This window comes from Phoxinus phoxinus (genome assembly GCF_949152265.1).
Source record: "Phoxinus phoxinus genome assembly, chromosome: 5".
In the NCBI taxonomy this organism is placed as follows: Eukaryota; Metazoa; Chordata; class Actinopteri; order Cypriniformes; family Leuciscidae; genus Phoxinus; species Phoxinus phoxinus.
Window position 1 is genome coordinate 42,291,139 of NC_136880.1, and position 21,416 is coordinate 42,312,554.

Here is a 21,416-nt window from a genome sequence, read left to right on the forward strand (position 1 = left end):
GTCTCCATCTAATGGCGAAGTAATGTGTGTAACTTCTGTTGCTGTTTACGGTCAGGGACTATTTTTTCCAGCGGAAGGAAGACTTTTAGTGATTTTACTTCATGAAAGTTGCATAGATACATATTTTTCAGCTTTAATATTTATATTGTGTGGTAACCGCTTTATAAAAGCAATATGAAAACCTTTTCACAATATTCTAATTTTGAATTTGGGGTTTTCATTAAGCCATAATCATCAAAATTATAACAAATAAAGGCTTGAAATATCTCACTTTGCATGTAATGAGTCTATATAATATAGTAGTTTCACCTTTTAAGTTGAATTACTGATATAAATGAACTTTTTGCACCATATTCAAATTTTTCCAGTTTCACCTGTACTCTTAGAATGGAAGTGTGAGCTTGTGTTTAGTGTGAGCCCGTGTCAGGTGACTCACCTGTCTCAGGTAGAGCTTTAACACGTTGCTGATGTCATGTGGAGACGCCTGCGAGAGCTCCACCAGCTCTTTGCCGTTCTCAAACGCCTGGCACAACTTTTCCACACGGGTCTTCACGCCATTCACACGATAGATGCCCTGAAGATGAGCAAAGACAGCATTAACCCTATGAAACCTACTGAGTCATATCTAAGACCTCTAAATCAGTGGTTCCCAACCTTTTTTTGTCTGAGACCCCCTTTTTCCCAAGAAAATATTTTAGGGCCCCCTTCACATTTAATGATATTATCGCTCTTGTAAGCTTGCAGCAAGGATGACAAAATATGTTGTTTTCAAACAAACGGTATGTTTACTATAACCAGATATGTTTATGCACAAATAATAGCCTATAATATTAAAAATACATTAATACACAAATATTACTAAATGACTGCTGTCTGGGGCCTCAATACTGGCATGTTTTTTGTGAGGCTTTATCAATGTGAGGCTTTATTTTTGACGCTTTTGGCGCTATAGCGAGCGATAATAAACTTGCGTTTATTAACAGAATAATGCGTCTTTCGGAATAACATTGTAGCCGGAACTACTTCTCTCCTTATTATAGGAGTAGCATAGTGGTTCAGGATAAGACAAAAACACGGATTGGAAAATGGATTCATGATGAACTCGCTCATTATATACATGTTGTAAATTTTTAATAAAAAAAAGATAATGACTTTTATTTAATGCTCATTCCTCAAAACTTTTCCAAATATGACACGACCCCCCATAGAGCTCGCTGAGGCCCCCTTGTGGGCCGCGACCCCCCTGTTGGGAACCGATGCTCTAAATCAGGGCTGTCAAACTCAGTTCCTGGAGGGCCACTGTCCTGCAGAGTTTAACTCCAACCAGCTCAAAAACAGCTGCCTGGAAGTTTCTAGTAATCCTGAAGACCTTGATTAGCTGGATCAGGTGTGTTAAATTAGAGTTGAAGCTAAACTCTGCAGGGTTGTGCTTGTGGCCCTCCAGGAACTGAGTTTGACACCCCTGCTCTAAATGATCAAAACTTTGCTGGAAAACCTGTTGCACACAATCTACGACATGCCTTCTGTTGTCTGTTTGAGAGTTTAGACTTTTATAGTAAGTAAAAGCCTTTTAATTGTAAAAAACGTACACCTTCAGCTCGTGGTTCACGTGTCCTTTTTTCTGTCAAATCTGACTAATAGATGATGAATAAGTACGGAATAATTGACGACAGGCCGTTGAATTATTAGACAAATAATGCACACCCGATGTGGTAATGTGGTCACAAGTTATTATTTTTTATAATTAAACGGCCTGGAGTCAATTATTCCGCTTATACTACAGTTACCACACCTCGAAATATTGTTCAGATGATGTATTTCAAGACGTTTGTAAAGTTTTTGACCAGTGGGAGACCATTGATGTGTAAACTGAATTTGAACTATTTTTGAAGTCAAGTTTTTTGGGCTATATTGCACTTTGCAGACGGTCCCTTCGGACTTGTCTCTCAGCCGTTCATTACGAGAACTGTGGCCTTGTTAGGAGATGATCAACTATATATACTTCAACTTCAATGTTTTGGCTCATCAGTGAACATTTATAATGCAGGTAAACATTCAAACCAATCAGAAAAAGGGAAGAAAATACAGGAAGAACAACTTCCTCTCGCACCTTCATTTTGAGTGCTCTCCTCTCGATCTCCATGATGCATTTCTTGATGATGAAGGGAACGCCCTCCAAGTCGCCCTGCAGGACCTGAGAGAAGTCCCGTCCGAAGAGCTGCAGGCGACCCTGGAGCTTCTTATGACCACACTGGATGGCCAGAGACTCCAGACACTTCTTATGGCACGCCAGGAAACACTGACATCACACAAACACACACAGATGAGAACTGAATTGAGCTGAATAATGACAATATTGTCTTCTGTAGAGCTGCTTTAAGTTGTTTCATAACTGACGGCCTCGTATCTCTCACGGAGGAGCGACGACAGTGTAGATCGAGAGGGCCAGACCTGGATTTATGTTGTGTGTTGTTTGTTTTATTATATGTGACAGCAGTCGTCCGCGAGGGGCGTTACTTTCGTTTTGTATTTGTTTATTTGAGTATTAAAGTTTGTTGAATGTTCGCCGGTTCCCGCCGCCTTCTTCATTCAACATCTAACCTCATAATCAGGTTTCGCCGTTTGATTATGGCCTCGAAGCTCTCAGTCGGAGGATATTTAAGGCCCGGGTATTTTATTCCGTGCTGCCCTCCGTCTTTCAAACTACTCCGTGAGCGCGGAAAGACGCGTTTGGCGCGTGTGCGCACTATAGTGTATTGGATTTTGTTTTCAAGCGCTCAAGTAGAGATGCATCGATTACAATTTTCACACATACATTTATTTTTATTTTATAAAACACCATATACTTTTACCCAAACTGAATAATAAAAAGAAGTTTAAATGGGTACATTTTCTATAAATATTTTTGAGTCTTCATTTTCTTTTCTGACATAGCTACTACAGTTCTTGTTAAAACACACTAGACATGCAAATTATGTGAATTTTCGGCACTTTTTGTGTGAAATCATATTTATTTTGTCCATCAAACGTGTGTGCTTTCACTTTAATTGAGCGTGAGCAGTGCAGCAAAAATAGACTCGGCTTGCTTAGTTGGGGACATTTAAAGGGGTCATGACATGAGAAACCAAATTTGCCTTGATCTTTTGGTATATAAGAGGTCTTTGTACCATTAAAACGTCCTGCAAGTTTCATAGCTTAAGACGTCCTCCCCATTATAAACGAATCATTTATTTAATCAAGCTCTAAATACAGCTCGTTCTGGATCCATGGTAAGAAGTGACGTCACGGTACGAAGTGACGTACCAGCGTTTGCATATAGACCGCCTCCAGGCACAAGACAGTTACGCTTTAAGCGCAAGACAACTACGCTCATTTCGTATCATTGTCGCGCCCGCGCGCTGCGCGCCTCACAAGTGTTCAGTCGACGGACAGCGAGTGGGTCTGTGTACAGGGAAATTACGACGCCGCAGATGTGCTGTTCCTGGCTGTGGACAAACAACATCTTTGAATACGCTGCGAAAGATCCAGTTTTCAGGGGAAAATGGATGCACTTTATTTTTTGCGGACGTCTCAGTCACGGCAGTGTTAGTTTAAGCGTTAGTTAATCCATTTGAAGGATGACTGTTTTGAGAACAAATCCCAAAATGATGCTGCCTTTGCCAGAAAACTGTTGCTCAAAGATAAACCCGTGCCGACTATTCTGGGCTCAACAACGACGACGCAAACTGTAAGTAATGTATTTAAAACTTTAAACTACTTTTTAAATGCGCCGAATCCGCACAGGTTCTGGCTGGGGGCGTTAATAATTGATGCATAGGCACTGACGTTAGCCAATCATAGCAGTGGGCGTTAACACTGAACTCTTAAAGGGGAAACACCCCCAAAACAGACTGTTTGAATAAGAGGATGAGAAACAGGATGGGAAAGGGTCATAAATCACTACATTTAAAAAGTTTTTTGTAAAAAAAACTATAGTAATACTATATTTGCACCTAAGGGAACATAATAATAAAATAAAAAAACCCATGTCATGACCCCTTTAATATTCAACAATATTATTGATCTGCCTTACTTCAGGTGGACGATGACAATGACGCAATTTTCTTCTAGAAACAAACTTGTATTATTATTTTCATGTTATCATTGTGAAGCTGCTTTGATACAATCTGTATTGTAAAAAGCGCTATATAAATAAAGGTGACTTGACTTAACTTGGCGCCAAAACCCACACTTGACGCTCATGCGGCGCTCCTGCTTGACATGTACGCCCAAAAAAATACGCGCTGCTCACGCTTGCGATGTGAAACGGCCGTATTTCACGAGGTGTGCACGTGTGATGCTGACTTTGCGCGATGTTAATAATTCATGCAGCGCCCGACTGCATTTGACCGGCATAAAATCAGCATATGTCAGACTGACTGGTCGATCGCCGGTCATGGCCGACCACGCGAAAATCGGCCAATCACCAGCCGATCAATCGGTGCATCTCTACTGATTATAGCCCTCGCTCGTACATGGCCAGACAGTGGAAATACGACTAATATTTTCTGGATATCTGGCATACAAGTTAACCAAACAAAACAAACGAACAAAAACTGGTATGGGCCCACGGGCTGCAGCCCAGTCAAGCCCAATGTGAGCTCGGCCATGACACTGGCCCGATCGGGGAATTGATAATTCCCGTCAACTGTCCCAAGCGTCTTTCACCCTGACCATCGGACTTTCCTTATTGGCAAGCTCTGCTGTATAAAGTGCTATAAAAAAAGTGACGATGTTCAACATCAATGATCTACGTAACCTCACAATAATGGTGTTTTCTACAGTTGATATGCAGGTATTATAGATCTACAGTTTTGTCTGATACCGTCAACAATATAAATGCATTGGTCAGTCTCACCTCCTCACATTCTGCACCCTGGAAGTAAACGTAGCTGTCGCATTCCCTGCACTTCGATGGCGTGCGCAGTTTGCGCAGCCGATGGGTTTTTGCAGCTTTGGACAATCCCACATTTTTGAAAGGTCCAGTCGGCACCACGCTTTCCGGTTCAATCCCATTTATACCTAAAACACAACAAACATCCAGAACACACTCATCATATATCATTACTATATACTACACTGAACTAGATCGACTAAACAAGAATATCTGTATTGTTTCTCCTAGTCAGCAATGAGTTTAAGGCAGGACACTACAGATGAATAGGGTACAATGCTAACTAATAGATATCACTTTCTTTTTCTTTGAACATAAACTTAGATATTTCTGGAATGTTGTTGAAATAAGCAAATGAGGCATTATCTAACTAAAATTGCTCTAATTTGCATACATTTCCAGGACATAAATCTGAGCATTTGATAAAACCAGGTTCAAAGTTTTAGTTTCATTGTATTGATTGACAGACATTATAAGAGTTAAAGGTTTTTACGGAGGGGATTTTTGGATTTCTCTTTTTATCACTCCTTTTATCAATCAGAAATTACTGCCAACAGCCAGAAGAAAAAATAAAATTCAACATGTTTTTAGTAATAAAATGTTAAATACAAACTCAGTGCAGGAGAAAAACTTAAGTTTGGGGGTCCACTTCTCACTATAAACTAGTTGCTTATTAGCTTGCATATTACTAGCATATCGGCTGATTATTAGTACTTATAAAGCACATATTAATGCCTTATTCTGCATGAACATATTCTACATCCCTTAATCCGACCCAATAACTAAACTTAACAACTACCTTATTAACTATTAATCAGCAGTAAATTAGGAGTTTATTGAGGAAAAAGCCATAGCTAATAGTGAATAAGTGTTCCCCAAACCAAATTATGACCAATATATATATATATAATAATAAATAATAATAATGCGTTTTTTCCATACGTTATAGAACCAAACTGGTTTTGTTTGTAGTGTCTTGTCTTAAACGGAGAGCAAATTGAGACTTTGGCTCAGGTCTCCTGCTTCTCGGGTGTTTCTCATTAGAAAAAGACCCCAGTAATTTCACATGTGTTTACTCTAGAATTTCAGAAGAGATTGTTTTAATTGTGGTCAGATCTGCAAAGACACCCAAGTCTGTGGCAATAAAAAAAGTTCCTCTAGTTATTTATATTTCATTATACAGTTTCCTTAAACTGTAACCTATCACTCACTTTGTTCAAATGGGGTCATGGTGCCGTCTCTCTCCTCTAAATCTTCATTGGACGACAAGGTGGCTGCAGAAACTGGCCTTGAAGGTTTTGAGATGTCACCTGAGACCAAAACAACATACAATATTATTGATTATAAAAAAGTTTTATTACTGTGTAAACCATGCCGAGGTGTTGAACAGAGATATCAGAGGTCACCAATTTGCTTTATATGTACGGTAGACTCCTAAATGATTGTGGATATTTTAAATGTTTGTCTATTTTTTGTGTAGATTGTTCTTAAAGGGATATTTCACCGCTGGAAAGATGAATGTGTATTTAAATTGGGTCATTTATGTAGTAGAAATGTGAAATTATTTGAGAAGTTGGTGACTTCTAGACTGAGAAAAGTCAGAAAATGTATTTTTGGCTCATGTGGATGAAAGACAACAACTCCCAGAATGCACTTGCCTCGCTGCCCTACGAGGCCCCTCCCAAGCCACGCCTACCGGTTACAGAGGCCAGTATCGGAAGGAATGATACAACTAGGCTACTAATTGACTCGAAACTGAAAAGACGCCCTATGGGCGGGTTGAAAACATGCGGCACGAGCTCCTACTACTGGCTGTAGTCTCGAGCCTCTGGACAGAAAAGCCTCTGATGATGATGGCACTAAATGACGATTTTTGGGTCATCTGAGGTTTTTTCCCAGACACACAATACATAAATCTCTCGCCTCAGGGGGACATGAGGGAGGGAAGCACGGTCATTCGAAAATACTACCAGGTTTCTACTGATAGAAAGCTTAAAGGGATACTCCACTTTTTTTGGAAATAGGCTCATTTTACATCTCCCCCAGAGTTAAACAGTTTTACCGTTTTCAAATCCATTCAGCCGACCTCCGGGTCTGACGGTACCACTTTTAGCATAGCTTAGCATAGATCATTGATTCTGATGAGTCCAGTAGCATTTCTTTCAAAATGACCAACGAGTTTCAATATTGTTCCTATTTAAAACTTGACTCTTCTGTAGTTAAACCGTGTACTAAGATCGACGGAAAATGAAAAGTTGCGATTTTCCAAGCCTATATGGCTAGGAACTACTCTCATTCCGGCGTAAGAATCAAGGAACTGTGCGGCCGTACCATGGGTGCAGGCGTAATGATATGACGAAGCACTTGCCGTCAACAAACCAACGTGACGACCTGCTTGCACAGGGAGCGTGCCTTGTAGCATAGAGACATTTGTGAGAGGCGATTTAGATGACATTTACTTTGGTGCTGATCCCGAACCGTATTTATTTGGAAACCTAATTTGCCGCCTAAAAACTACACAAACTACACCAACGGTCATGTTGGAAGTTACCGAGCTGGGGACTATTTTCAGGTGCTTCGTCATATCATTACGCCTGCCGCACCGGTCTCGTATCTCTCACGGAGGAGCGGGAATTTTCTTAGCAATGTTAAAACGCACATCAACCGATCACTTGTTTAGCGTTCATGTAAACACTACATTCAGATTCACCGATCGGAATGAATTCAGTTAGATTGAAACTAAAGGTGTGCGTGTAAACAATGAATGGCGACTGCAGAAAGCAAAAGCCGAATCCCGGACATTTTGGACGATCTCGACGGCCGGACATGGCCGGGAAAAAGAGGATGGTAACCGCTATACTCAGCTTTCTCCACAGAACAAGAGCCTGTTAGCTTAGCTTCCAAATAAAAGATGGCTGACACTATTTGTACATTCTGTGAGTGAGATCCCTCTATGGGCGGGCTGAAAACATGCGGAACTAGCGCCTTCTACTGGCTGTAGTCTCTCGCCTCTGGCCAAAAAAGCCTCCGATGACGCAAAATTATGATTTTTTTACAGACAAAAAATACATAGATCTCTCGTCTCAGGGGGACATGAGGGAGGGAAGCACGGTAATTTAAAAATACTACAGGTTTTCTACTGATAAAACTGCAAAACAGGTTTGTTTAAAACAGCAAAAGTGAAACGTGCTCTGTGGGGGCCCCATTGGGCAATACTGGTGTAAGACACCACCCCAGCAGAGGACGTCCCTGGATTGTAGGTCCAGTGCACCGCAAACCTGCTCAATCACTTCCATGTCAGATAGGGTTTTAATTATTCTTATTTCTTTTGATTATTTTAATTTCTTCTATGTAAAGCACTTTGAATTACCACTGCTTAGCTTTGCATTTACTGAATGAGCACTGTGCCACTGTTCGTCCGACTGTTTGCACTGTATTTTATTTTCCAAACTGTTTTAATTATTCTTATTTCTTTTATTATTTATGTAATTATTTAAATTTCTTCTATGTAAAGCACTTTGAATTACCACTGTGTATGAAATGTGCTATATAAATAAACTTGCCTTGCCTTGATACAAAGCTTAATGCTAAATCCTGAAGTATCCCTTTAAGAATCTGTAATAATGCTGAAAGGTCAATAAAACAATAACACAATAAACCTGACTGATCTGGTTTTGTTTCTTACCTGTGCTGGAGGTCGGGGAACCCAGTCCACTTCCCGGACCAACACTGTCAGTGTCACTCAGTGTGGACGGCCAGGACTTATGAGCTTGATGATGGTCTCTACCTGCATATATATATATATATATACATATGTAAACATAATCACTGTATTCATTTTAAATTACAATTCACATCAAATACCATAAATATTGTGACTGCAATGATAAAAACAGCCTGAAGGGGTGATCACACGACAGCAATCTCTTCTGTTACACTGCTAAGATGGTAAGAAGATATGTTGTGTGTACGGCCCCTAAAAGCTGATTTCGGTTCATTTATTGTATGTAAAACTGACCTTGACCTCGTCTTTGTTTAACCACGGCCCCTTCTCCAAGTCCCGCCTCCTCTGAGGTGGGCGGAGCTTCAGAGCTGTTGTTCCGGGTTCGAACATGCCTGATTGGGATAAAAATTATTTCATAATTTCCTTATTGTAACACATTCTTAATAACATACAGAATGTTACGGCAACATTGCAAGCATTCGTGCTCAATGCACAATTGAACCGGAAGTAATATTAACTAGAGCTGCACGATTTGAGGAAAAAATCGTATTGCAATTTTTCGGATAAAAATGGACTAAAATGCAAAACTTGATTTAAAAAAAAAAAATCAAGTTTGTATGGCTGCACAGTTTTGCCAAAAACGTTGTGATTACATATAAATATATGACTATAAATAATAAAGTAACACTTCATTATTGTTAGAACAATACTTCTACAGCATTGATTAATAAATGTTAATCTCAGCATTTACTAATACATATTTAAGATCAAAAGTTGCGTGTTAACATTAGTTAATGCACTGTGAACTGACATTTTAATAAACTAACATGCTGTAAAAATATATTGTTCATACATTTGTTCATACAATGTTAACAAATGAGACCTTATTGTAAAGTGTTACCAATAAAAATAATTACTAAATAAAAATATGCAAAATAAGAAATATTACTATTGTAATATTTCACAGTTAAGTCAATAAATTGTGCATTTAAGAAAAAGAATGATAACCTTATTTTACAGTACAACTGTAAATTTACAATACTTTTTATTTATGTCTTCATTTAATTTTCAATTATCAACCATGAAAACTTGATTTTAGTGGAAAACCGCAAAATCTTCTCATTTTTGTTGACAACAGCCGGTTTATAAGAGCTTCTCATTACAAGCTTGGGAAGATGGTTTGGCACAAGTTGCATTTCCAAATGCATGTTAAACTCACAGCAGATGCAGAGATGAAGTTTGTGTGCATCACATTTACTGTTAGCAGCTCTGAGACTGAAAGCACTGAATCATGAGCTGCTCGTGTGTGTAAATGAACACACTGCTGCACTTCACTATGACATTTATTTAATTAAATTGCAGCCTTTGTGATTTGATAATCGTACAAAGCTATATCACAATTTCGGTTTTATTTTGATTAATCATGCAGCCCAAACATCAACTGTAAATTAAAAATGCAATGCAATGCAGAGAGGTCACGTGACAACTGTTTGAAACATGCACGTTGCTTACTTTTCCCAAAAAATAATTGGTACTTTACAATAAGGTTCATTAGTTAACATCAGTTAACTACCTTAGTTAACATGAACTAAGAATGAACAATACAGCATTTATTAATCTTAGTTAATATTAATTAACATTTACTAATACGTTATTAAAATCAAAGGTTGTATTTGTTAACATTAGTTAATGCACTAACATGAGCAAACAATGAACAGCTGTGTGTTTATTAACTAACATTAACAGAGATTAATAAATACTGCAAGAAATGTATTGCTCATTATTAGTTCATGTTATTAATACATTAACTACTGTTAACAAATGAGACCTTATTGTAGTGTTACCATTTATTTCATTAAATTGCAGGATATGTGATTTGATAATCATACAAAGCCATATCACAGTTTTGTTTTGATTAATCATGCATCAACTGTAAATAAAAAATGCAATACAGTGAGGTCATGTGACAGCCTACTTTTCCAAAAAAATGATTAGAGCGTCCCACTGTGAACATAATCAATGGTGTGTTTGAACAGGAATTGCTCTTACTGGTGGCTGGACGCAGAGTACGGCTCGAACTGGTACTGTATGGGCAGGTCTGTGCGGAGCTGCAGGTTTTTAACGTACGAAGCGTACTGTTGACCCGGATCATACAGCTTACAGCTCTCACAGAGCGTCTGGAAGTGCACCGGCAGCACTGCCGTCTGAACATGCATCGTCTGATAGTACGAGATGGTGCACTGGACAGAGAGGAAGAGGACGCATTAAACACACAAAACCTGAGGAAAAACACAAAATACTTCTGACCACTTAGAATCAAGCTTTAAAATGAAAACTAGTCAAATCAGGGTGCTCAACAAGGAAATTAATTGGGGGGGGGGTGAATCGGCACACCGTGGCTCAAAAAATGTGAAAAAATTTATGGTAGACTCACACACAGATGGTAACGTTTCGAGCACGTAGGCTCTTCGTCAGACAATTAAAAGTTAAACACACAATACGCCTTTATACTCACACCGTGTCCTAAATACACGCGACGCGCGATGTAAAATGTGTCTTTTCCATGTTAATCAGAGTTTTTGGCCTAACCATCCGCGACGGCGACACGCGACGACTCTATTTTAGAAACGGTTTCTATTTTTCTGTGACGTCGCGCTGCAACAACAAACACAAAGTGTGGCACTGATAATCTCAGGCTCTGTTTATGTGCTTTATTTACTGTTAAAAGCGTGTCATGTGACTTTGAATATCATTTAGTGCTCCAGCTTTGTAGCTGTAAAAGCAACACTGGAGAATTCACCTCAGATCTTGAAATTAAACAAATGGAAACAAGAACGTTCAAACTGTGAACAAACAAGTGTATTATTTGACAAAGATTGTTTTAGTAACTTGAGATTGCCGTCACGATACTCTCTGGTGCCGTGCACTCGCCGCGAGAGCCCGCCCACACGCTGTTCTGATTGGCTGTGCAGTTGCCGCGAGAGCCCGCCCACACGCTGTTCTGATTAGCTGTGCACTCGCCGCGAGAGCCTGCCCACACACTGTTCTGATTGGCTGTGCACTTGCCGCGAGAGCCCGCCCACACGCTGTTCTGATTGGCTGTGCAGTTGCCGCGAGAGCCCGCCCACACGCTGTTCTGATTAGCTGTGCACTCGCCGCGAGAGCCTGCCCACACACTGTTCTGATTGGCTGTGCACTTGCCGCGAGAGCCCGCCCACACGCTGTTCTGATTGGCTGTGCACTCGCCGCGAGAGCCCGCCCACACGCTGTTCTGATTGGCTGTGCACTCGCCGCGAGAGCCCGCCCACACGCTGTTCTGATTAGCTGTGGGTTTTGATTGATTTGTACGCATCTCACAGTGGCGTCTAGTGTGGACAGAAATGATTTGTCGCTGGATCTTATCGCATCGCGTCTGGTTAGCACACGGTGTCACAGGTGACCCCCCCACAGATGAAAAAAAAAACATACATATTAAAACGAAAACCACCCATCATCCCTTTACACACACCTGATGTCTAAAAAGTAGGCAGGATTAGGATTTGTGTGTCCCAAACACAGTATATTTAAAATATTATACAACCAAATGGGGTACTACTTTTCTGTTTGATTTTCATAGTATGCATCTATGTATGCATGTTAGGCTAATATTACTCACTATCCTGCGTAAACCTAGCAACCCCTTTAAAGGCCTGGGTATACGAAATACATTTTTTTTGTCAACAAAGACGGATGTAAACACAATGTGGAATATATCGCATCACCAAAACGTATCATGGTCATGTCTATATATCGTGTGATAAGTCAATATAGTAATTATCGCAATGGGCCTAAAGGCCCTTTCACACCGGACGCGCAACGAATAAGCGAAACGGAAAACTGAGTTCGCGTCAAAACCATTCACATCAGCCGCGACGCGAATTTGCGACGTTCAGAGCTTCAACATCCCAAAACTTTGGCGCCGACAGCTGAGAAAACATGGATACTTCATCATCATCATCCAGTGAAGACGAGCTTTTCATTTTCTTTAAAAGACAGAAAAGAAGGTTTTGGGAGCACCCGATCTTAAAGAACAGAGAGTCTGAAGGGGAGTATGGTAATCTTGTACAGGAGCTAAAACTTTATCATGGCCGGTTCCGCGGTTCCGCACTTACTTTCGGATGTCTGTTAACTTACAATTGACCGTTCGCAAAGACCCGCCCCCCCTTAGTTACTGTCGCTATGCCCGACAAGCTACGCCACTCTCACACACACCATGTTCTCACGCAGTGAAAAACACATCGCGGAGCAGAGAGGACACTGACAACACACTGAGACAGGACAGACCAGGTTACTTTTTAGTTACTATTGATATTAAACATATTAAATAAAGTCTCACCTTTCAAATTTGGTCATTTTTTAAAAGAAATTTAAACAATAAATAGCGTTTTGTGGCTCTTTAATGTGTGTGACAGATCGCTGTGTCGCCTCAGTTAAAGCTGTTCATGAACCGATCATCTCTTCCTTCTAGTTCATTTATAGCATCAAATAAACATGAATGAACATCAGAAGGAATGTTGTTTTAACCGCGGAAAGACGTCAGTACACTCCGCTTCTCAAGTTCAAATCCTCCAGTGTTAATCTACTAACTCTCCTGACTGCTTTGTCGGACAAAATGGCGGATGGCGAACTATGATTGGTCAGATCACCTGTCAATCAAGTTCCCTGCGAAGGGATTCAATTTGAGGAGCTCCTTCAGACAGAGGCACCGCATCTGACGAGACTAACCACTAACTTCAGGGAACCAATCGGTCCGGAGCAGCGTCTGGCAGTGTGCTAAGGTGAGCTGTCCTCTTAAAATCGTCAGGGGTTAAGTTTACATGCAATCAAATAAACAATCCACTGTATGTGATTGGCTGAAGCCTTTTCTGTCGCTGCAAAAGTAAAAAAAAACATTTTTTTTCGCCACAGCACATTCGCGTTCGGTGTGGAAGCACTCATTACACAAACAGCTGATCAGAAAATAAAACCATTGCACGAATTATTTGTGCGTCAAAATCACGTCCAGTGTGAAAGGGCCTTAACTCCCGATAATGAAAATTACATCATGTGGACAGTGCGCGAAGTATACTTTGTCTGTGATAGCACTGGCATACTGTTTTTGGGAACAATGTCACTTTTTGGGAATGGGAATGGAGTTTTTTTTTTTGCATTACCATAAAATCTAAAGTTTATTTTTAATTTTTTTTATAAAATTGCACTACCATAAAATCTCTATATTTTTTGCATTAGTCATTAAAAAAATCTCTCACCGCTCGCAGGATCTGATCCGTCTGTCTGATGAGCTCTTGGATCTGTTTGAGCACGTTCACCTTCATGTCCTCCAGCTCCTGCTGTTGAGTCGTGGCGTCCGCGATACAGGTGCGATACGTCGCCTCGGCCTCCTCCGCCTGTGGACACACACACACACACACACACACACACACACACACACACACACACACACACACACACACACACACACACACACACACACACACACACACACACACACACACACACACACACACACACACACACACACACACACACACACACACACACACACACACACACACACACACACACACACACACACACACACACACACACACACACACACACACACACACACACACGTTTGTCATAAATGGGATATATAGTGAAAACAAATTGATTGTCGACTTGATTGTTTTGTAAATCAGGCACAAATGTTGCAATTGTTTTATTTTTTACTTTTTGTACTAACATTTTTGGGTGAATATTATGAAAATTCACAAGTAAAACAAGTAAGCAATGATATTTTGCTTACAGAAGAACATTCATTGCATTGTGACATTTTCATGACAATAACATCCCAAACTTTCATTACTGTAATGCTTACTGAAGCACTTTTTATAGATCTCATTAGTCTGGTGTTTTTTTTAACAGTGATTCTAATTACTGGAATATATATATATTTTTTTTTTCATTTTAAATAAATAAGTTAAAACATAAATTAAAGGCAATCCACATATACAGGTGATAAATAAATAAATAAATATACAGGTGAAACTGGAAAAATTAGAATATGGTCCAAAAGTTCATTTATTTCAGTAATTCAACTTAAAAGGTGAAACTAATATATTATATAGACTCATTACATGCAAAGTGAGATATTTCAAGCCTTTATTTGTTATAATTTTGATGATTATGGCTTACAGCTTATGAAAACCTTTTCACAATATTCTAATTTTGAATTTGGGGTTTTCATAATCATAAGCTGTAATCATAAAAATTATAACAAATAAAGGCTTGAAATATCTCACTTTGCATGTAATGAGTCTATATAATATATTAGTTTCACATTTTAAGTTGAATTACTGAAATAAATTAGCAATAACTTTTGACCAATATTAAAAAATGTGTACTACAATAATGTATCAATACTATACAACAAAATGTCACTTTGTTTATATGAAAAAAATATGAAATCCCATGATCCCAAAATAGACTTCTATATTGGCTTCATTTGATTTTGTGCAAGAAATGTTACAAGATTGCAGAGAAAAAAAATTGAATAATAAAAAAAATGTAGGAGTCTAATATGAATCTATTTAACATGAATCTGGTTTCTTGCAAGTGACCGCAAAAGCACAGTAAAAAAACAAAATGTGTGACATTATCTCATGTTTCCTGCTTGAGCTCGCTGACCTTGTTGCGCGCTTCCTCTTCGAGTCGTCTCTTCTTGTCCAAAGCTTTAGTGGTTCCACTTTGTTCCTCTTCAACCTTATTGGCTACCGTCCGAGCTCTCTCGTACTCCTCACAGCGGCCCATGTACAAGTGACGTGCCTTGCGGAGGTTACTATCGGCTTCGGCCTAATGACACAAATAATTAACTTGTATATTTTTGAGTTATATAGTTAGTTAAGGGTGGACTGCATCTATACCAGTTTCCTCTTGGCTCTCTGCCACTGCTCTTTAATGTCTCTGCGCTTCTTCTCATGTTCCTGTCTGCGCTGTGTCATGGGCTGAACGAGAGAGAGAAATATTATTATTTTTTATTAGACCTACTTAGGTAAATCTCACAAAACCTGCCAAGAACACATTTACATCAAGCAAAACTCAAAAGAAGCTAATGAGAAATTAAAATATAATTTGGGAAATAATGCACACATAAAAAAATGTCCTAATGATCTAAAAAAAAATAGGCTTTCATTTTTTTTATTTAAATAAAATATATAATAAACGCAAAACTCAAAAGAAACTAATTAGAAATGAAAAATTAAAATGTAATTTGGGAAATAATGCACACACAAAAAAAATCCTAATGATCCAAAAAATAGGCTTTATTATATATTTTATTTAAATAAATAAAAATTAAATGCAAAACTCAAAAGAAACTAACTAGAAAAGAGAAATTAAAATGTAATTTGGGAAATAATGCACACAAAGAAATTCCTAATGATCCAAAAAATAGGCTTTAATTTTTTTTATTTAAATAAAATATATAATAAACGCAAAACTCAAAAACTAATTAGAAATGAGAAATTAAAATGTAATTTGGGAAATAATGTACACACACACAAAAAATACTAATGATCTAAAAAATAGGCTTTACATTTTTTTATTTAAATATAATATATTATAAATGTAAATACAATATTTACTGTATTTACTGTACAATATTTTAAAACAGATTTATAATTATTGTTCTTTTTTGATTTAGCACTGAAATGTGATCCAGAAATTCCTCCGTTTCACCACAAACATCATCTTGCTGTAATGTGTGTTGCCGGGGCAGGTGTGTTACCTGCAGAAACGAGTGTGTGTAAACGTTGTTTGTGGTTTGCTGTAAACCGCAGCTCTGCTCTGAGTCCTGCTCGAGAGCCAGAGAGAAGATAGACAACAACGGCATGTGTTCCTGAGAGAGAGAGAGAGAGAGAGAGAGAGAGAGAGAGAGAGAGAGAGAGAGAGAGAGAGAGAGAGTTTAAATAAATAATGATTCATTCAAATGAATGGGATTCAAACACTGATTTTTCATTATCTGTTGAACGCAGGACTTGTTTTTTCCCCCAGAATATTCCAATTTTTCCAGTTTCACCTGTGTATATATATATAGTGATTACATGGATATTGTGCGATTATGTTTTGCCAATCATGGCATTGGGCATTTCTGTGGGTTTCTGGAAGATGTAACCTCTTGAAACACAGTGAATGAAAAATGTTAATTTTACAAATTGTAAACTTTTTTTTTTTTGTAGGAAAAAACTTTGCTAACGTCATAAGCTAACCTCCAGAAACATAACATAAAGATCTGAAAATGCATTTCATAACATATTTTTATGGTGTCTTTTCAAGATTCTTTTACATTTTTCAGTGTTTGGGTAATATTTTACAAATGTGTAACTGATGTACCTGTGTGATGTTTTGTCTGCAGGACTGGTAGAGTCTCTGAAGACCTTTAGAAAACTCGTTCTCTGCGGCAGAAAAACATAAATGTTCAACTGGACAGTTTTTAAATGCGTTTACAACCTCATTTCCAGAATAGTTGTGACATTTTGCAAAATGCAATAAAATCAAGAATCTGTGATTTGTTGATTCTTAATTATTCAAGAGTTAATTGCTAATTTTATTGCATTTTTCATAAAGTCCCAACGTTTCTGGAAATGGGGTTGTATAATCAGAGGTCTGTCTAGATGGGCTGTTCAAGTTATTATTGGAAGCCATTAAATCAAATGTCAGTTGAAATGCTTATGACAGTAAAAGCGCATGCTTCCCCACACAGGTCAATGCCATAATCAGTGTGGCATTACCGAGAGCGATTCTCTTGTCTACGTAGCTGATGATGTCCTTCATGTACTTGGCAATATATTTGGCATAAGTCAGAGCCGAGTCCACGCCGCCTTCACTGCGCTGCAGGAGAATATCCACTTCCTGTGCGCTCACTGCTGACACACACGCTAAACATCAGACATGAACAAATAACACTTACATTTTAAATGAAAAATAGCTGTGTTCAGAATGGAAAACGAGAGTGATGATACTCTGTACTGCCTATTATATTTTAAAAAGGCCATATTATGCACTTTTAGAATTGATGTTGATTTTGGGCTCTACTAGAACATGTTTTCCTGCTTATAAGTTGATTATTTTCCTCATATTCTCCATTACTGCAGCTCCTCTCTTCCCAGTCTGTCAGTAACGCTGTTTATTTCCTGTCTCTATGAAGCCCCTCCTCCTGAAAAGCACACTGTGCTCTGATTGGTCGGCTGGATCAGTGTGTTGTGATTGCGCTTCGAGTGTGTTTGGGAAATGTCCCGCCCCTTTCCATAACCGCCAGTTTAACACACTACTAACTAACTCAACCAGGCCCCGCCCCTTTATTCTGCATATTGATTATTATAATGAGGAATATTGTGACGTGTTCGTTCCCGGAAGAAACTCAAGACTACAATGGAGGCGTTTCAGGAGTTCAGAAACACTGACTCTGATATAGAGAAGAACTCAGCAACATTACACACTAAAGAAAGATGAATATGGAAAAAATTCATATCATGTAACAATTCATATTTCAAACACTACATTGTTGTCAATGACCTCATGTTACATGTGAGTAATATCCAGTTATCTTCGCAGAAATAGTTATTTTACACTTAAAAAAAATTGAATGTTTACATTTTTACAGTCTTATCAAATAATAAGTGAAGGAGTTAAAATGTCTCAATTAAAAATTCAATCACCCATCACACTAGAAACTGAAGGTCAAGTCGTGTGCAATGCATTGTGGGATCTGTACAGCACATTCTAGCAAATGTCATCTAAGCATACAGAAAAATTGCATATGGTGCACTTTCAAAAATCGAAGTTGATATGCCATTCTGTTCATGACTAAAGAGAATAAAAAGAGTGATTGACTCACTGCAGTCCTGGTGGCTGTATTTTCCTCCTCCTTCCGAACCCTGACCTGATGACATTCTGTACAGGTCCTCCATAGACTGCACACATTCACAGGACAAACGCACAGCAACTTAACACATTTTAAAGGTGCAGTGTGTACATTTTAGCGGCATCTAGTGGTGAGGTTGCGAATTGCACCCAACAGAAGTTACGGTGGCCGACAGGAAGTGAGGTCGTCGTCTGAGACCGCAGAGAGTAGCCAGTGAGGTTTCTTTACAAAGATAAAGTAAGAAATTATGTTTACTTAATTATGCAGTAAAACAATATGTTATTGGGAATATTATTGTTACTTGTTTATCATTGTGTAAGTATTTTATTCTTAGCTAAAGCTTCATCGCATGAAGAACAACACAGTGACGAAACGCGTTTGTCCGTTCAGGGCCACCGTAGAAATGGTATGTGTAGATAGAAATGCTCATTCTAAAGTAATAAAAGCTTCATTATGTAAGGTCTTCACACACCATTGAAAACTAGGGCTGTGTTGAAAAAATCGATTCACCAATTCTGAATCGATTTTCATATTAATTTCTAAAGATCGACCCGTAACTCAGAGGATCGATTTAATAACAGGCCTACATTTTCCTCATAAACACACTGAGACATGGCGACCAGCAGCGCTGCTAATGCGGTTTCTCTGAATCCAATTGTTGACAAGAAAGGAGGAAAGAGCCGTTCGCGTTTTTTGCGCGTGCAAATTAGTTTTCCAGGCGCGCCTCTGTTCATGGTTGCATAGCAACGGCAGACGCAACGGGAAAGCACGCGCTTGTGGAGAGGAGAAAGCGGTGCAAACTCTCCATGATGACGAGGAAGTATCATCAAATAATTAATTGATTTCTAGCCCTTGCATTAGCTTTACTACTAGATATATTCATTGAGATGAGAAATAAAAAGCCGCCCTGTACAGCTAAGATCAGCTGTTCGGCCGAGCTTTCCATGTTGTTACGGAAAGGCCGCTGGTTTTTGTCACATGACCTGTTGAGATGCATTGAAGTGCTTCTCACTGAATTTGCACGCGCATAAAACGCGATATGTGAACGGCCCGTAAAGTGGTATCGTGTGCGGTTGTATCTAGTTTAAAAGGCCTTTTAAATATGAACGCAGTTTTGGATTAAATAAAAGGACAGTCAAGTCAAATAAAACACGTTTTATCTCCTGTTTAGTTGGTAACACTACATTAAGATAGGCTACCATTCATTAACATTAATGCCTTATCTAACATCAACACATTGAGTGAACAATACATTTTTACAACATTAATGTATGTTTGTGAATGTTATTTAATACAAACACTTGATTGTTCATGAACAGTTAACTTTTGATTTTAAAAATATAAGATCGGATCAGATCGAATCGAATAATGATAATCGATTCAAGATCTTGAGAATCGGAATCGAATCGATTCTTGAAATTTGAATCGATACCCAGCCCTATTGAAAACATAGTTATGTATATGATACTGCATTTCTGTCAACAGATCCTTCTCAATTTTACACAGTGCACCTTAAAAGTGAGTGAAAAATAATATGCATTATGAAATTAAATAGGTTGTGGTTTTAAGGCCGAGGTCAGCATCAGATACATGTGGTGAGACTGTAGACGTCTCGTCACTTCCTTTTCCGAGGGCTTTTGGGTAGATTTGGCTCTTCGTTGCAGTATTACTGCACCTTTCAGAGACTGATATTGCTTCAGGCGGTAATCAAACACACTCTCCTAATATGCTCTCGCCATCGTATGCAACACCGTAAATCATATTCATTCTAGTGAATCGGTTCATTTGTAATGATTCACTTGAACACGGATTCACAAACTTGTAGCGCCTGTTTACACCTGGCCACTTCATGCGTTTTCTCAGATCGGCTATAGATATCTGATTTATCAAAACGATTATATTTACACCTGGTCACATAAATGTGTTTTTGCTAAACAGATATACCGTATTTTCCGGACTATAAATCGCACATTTTTTTTATAGTTTGGCTGGTCCTGCGACTTATAGTCAGGTGCGACTTATATATAAAAATTAATTCATACTGATTGAGATGAACCAAGAGAAAACAGTACCGTCTACAGCCACGAGAGGGCGCTCTAGTTAGCGGAGTTGTTCAGAAGCGACACCGAGGAAGAACTCAATGTATTCAGTGTTGTGGAGTGAGATCGGGAGCTTGGTGAACTTGCTTACCGGTCTATTCTAATATTTCTAAATGTTTCGCTTTCCTTGGACACGGCAACCTTTTCACAAATATATAGGTTATGACTTGACCTTCAAAGACAGATGCAGGTAATCGCGCGCGCTGCAGTCGATCTCTCTCATTCAGCCTCTGTACAAATGACCATGATAAACAGTCTTGTTATCATTATTAAAGGATAATTCCGGTATTTAACACCTTGAGTCTATATTGTAGTTTGTTTTGGTGAACAAGAGTGGTGGACCAATTTTTTTTGACAATGGTTCCTCTCTCGAGTTTTTGACTATAAAAGAATTGGCCATGGACCCATTTAACATTGGAGTCAATGGGCATGTCCGAAAATGTCATTAAAACAGCCAATAATGTTCGTTTACAAAACTGTGCAACTCACCGAGTGATTAGTGATGTTAGTTGATGTTCCAGAAACAAAAAGTGTTGCGAAATACAGTTTCTGTCGTGTTTTATTCGTCATTTTGTAAAATCCCATTGTTGAAGGACTGAGTGCTTGTTAATATAAATGCGCTAACGGAAAGGGGGCTGTTTACATTTGGTCGATGTAGTCTTTTTGCTCGCTTCCGTTTCTCATAAGGCTAGCGAGCAGAGCTCTTTACCGCAGTTT

At 38.8% G+C, this 21,416-nt stretch overlaps 1 protein-coding gene across 2 annotated transcripts in view; it reads right to left on the minus strand.

Moving 5' to 3' along the window:
- Positions 1–21,416, minus strand: part of arhgap45a (Rho GTPase activating protein 45a) — a 43,209-nt gene that overhangs the window by 3,873 nt on the left and 17,920 nt on the right. For both annotated transcript variants that reach the window (XM_079612904.1, XM_079612905.1), the window contains exons 6-19: positions 18,574–18,649; positions 17,468–17,599; positions 17,070–17,131; positions 16,465–16,575; positions 15,602–15,682; positions 15,366–15,530; positions 13,946–14,083; positions 10,707–10,897; positions 8,952–9,049; positions 8,619–8,720; positions 6,145–6,243; positions 4,898–5,061; positions 2,111–2,299; positions 437–574 (exon numbers count right to left, since the gene is read on the minus strand). In XM_079612904.1, coding sequence (XP_079469030.1) covers positions 437–574; positions 2,111–2,299; positions 4,898–5,061; positions 6,145–6,243; positions 8,619–8,720; positions 8,952–9,049; positions 10,707–10,897; positions 13,946–14,083; positions 15,366–15,530; positions 15,602–15,682; positions 16,465–16,575; positions 17,070–17,131; positions 17,468–17,599; positions 18,574–18,649 — 1,746 coding nt within the window. The remainder of the gene's footprint in view (positions 1–436; positions 575–2,110; positions 2,300–4,897; positions 5,062–6,144; positions 6,244–8,618; positions 8,721–8,951; positions 9,050–10,706; positions 10,898–13,945; positions 14,084–15,365; positions 15,531–15,601; positions 15,683–16,464; positions 16,576–17,069; positions 17,132–17,467; positions 17,600–18,573; positions 18,650–21,416) is intronic.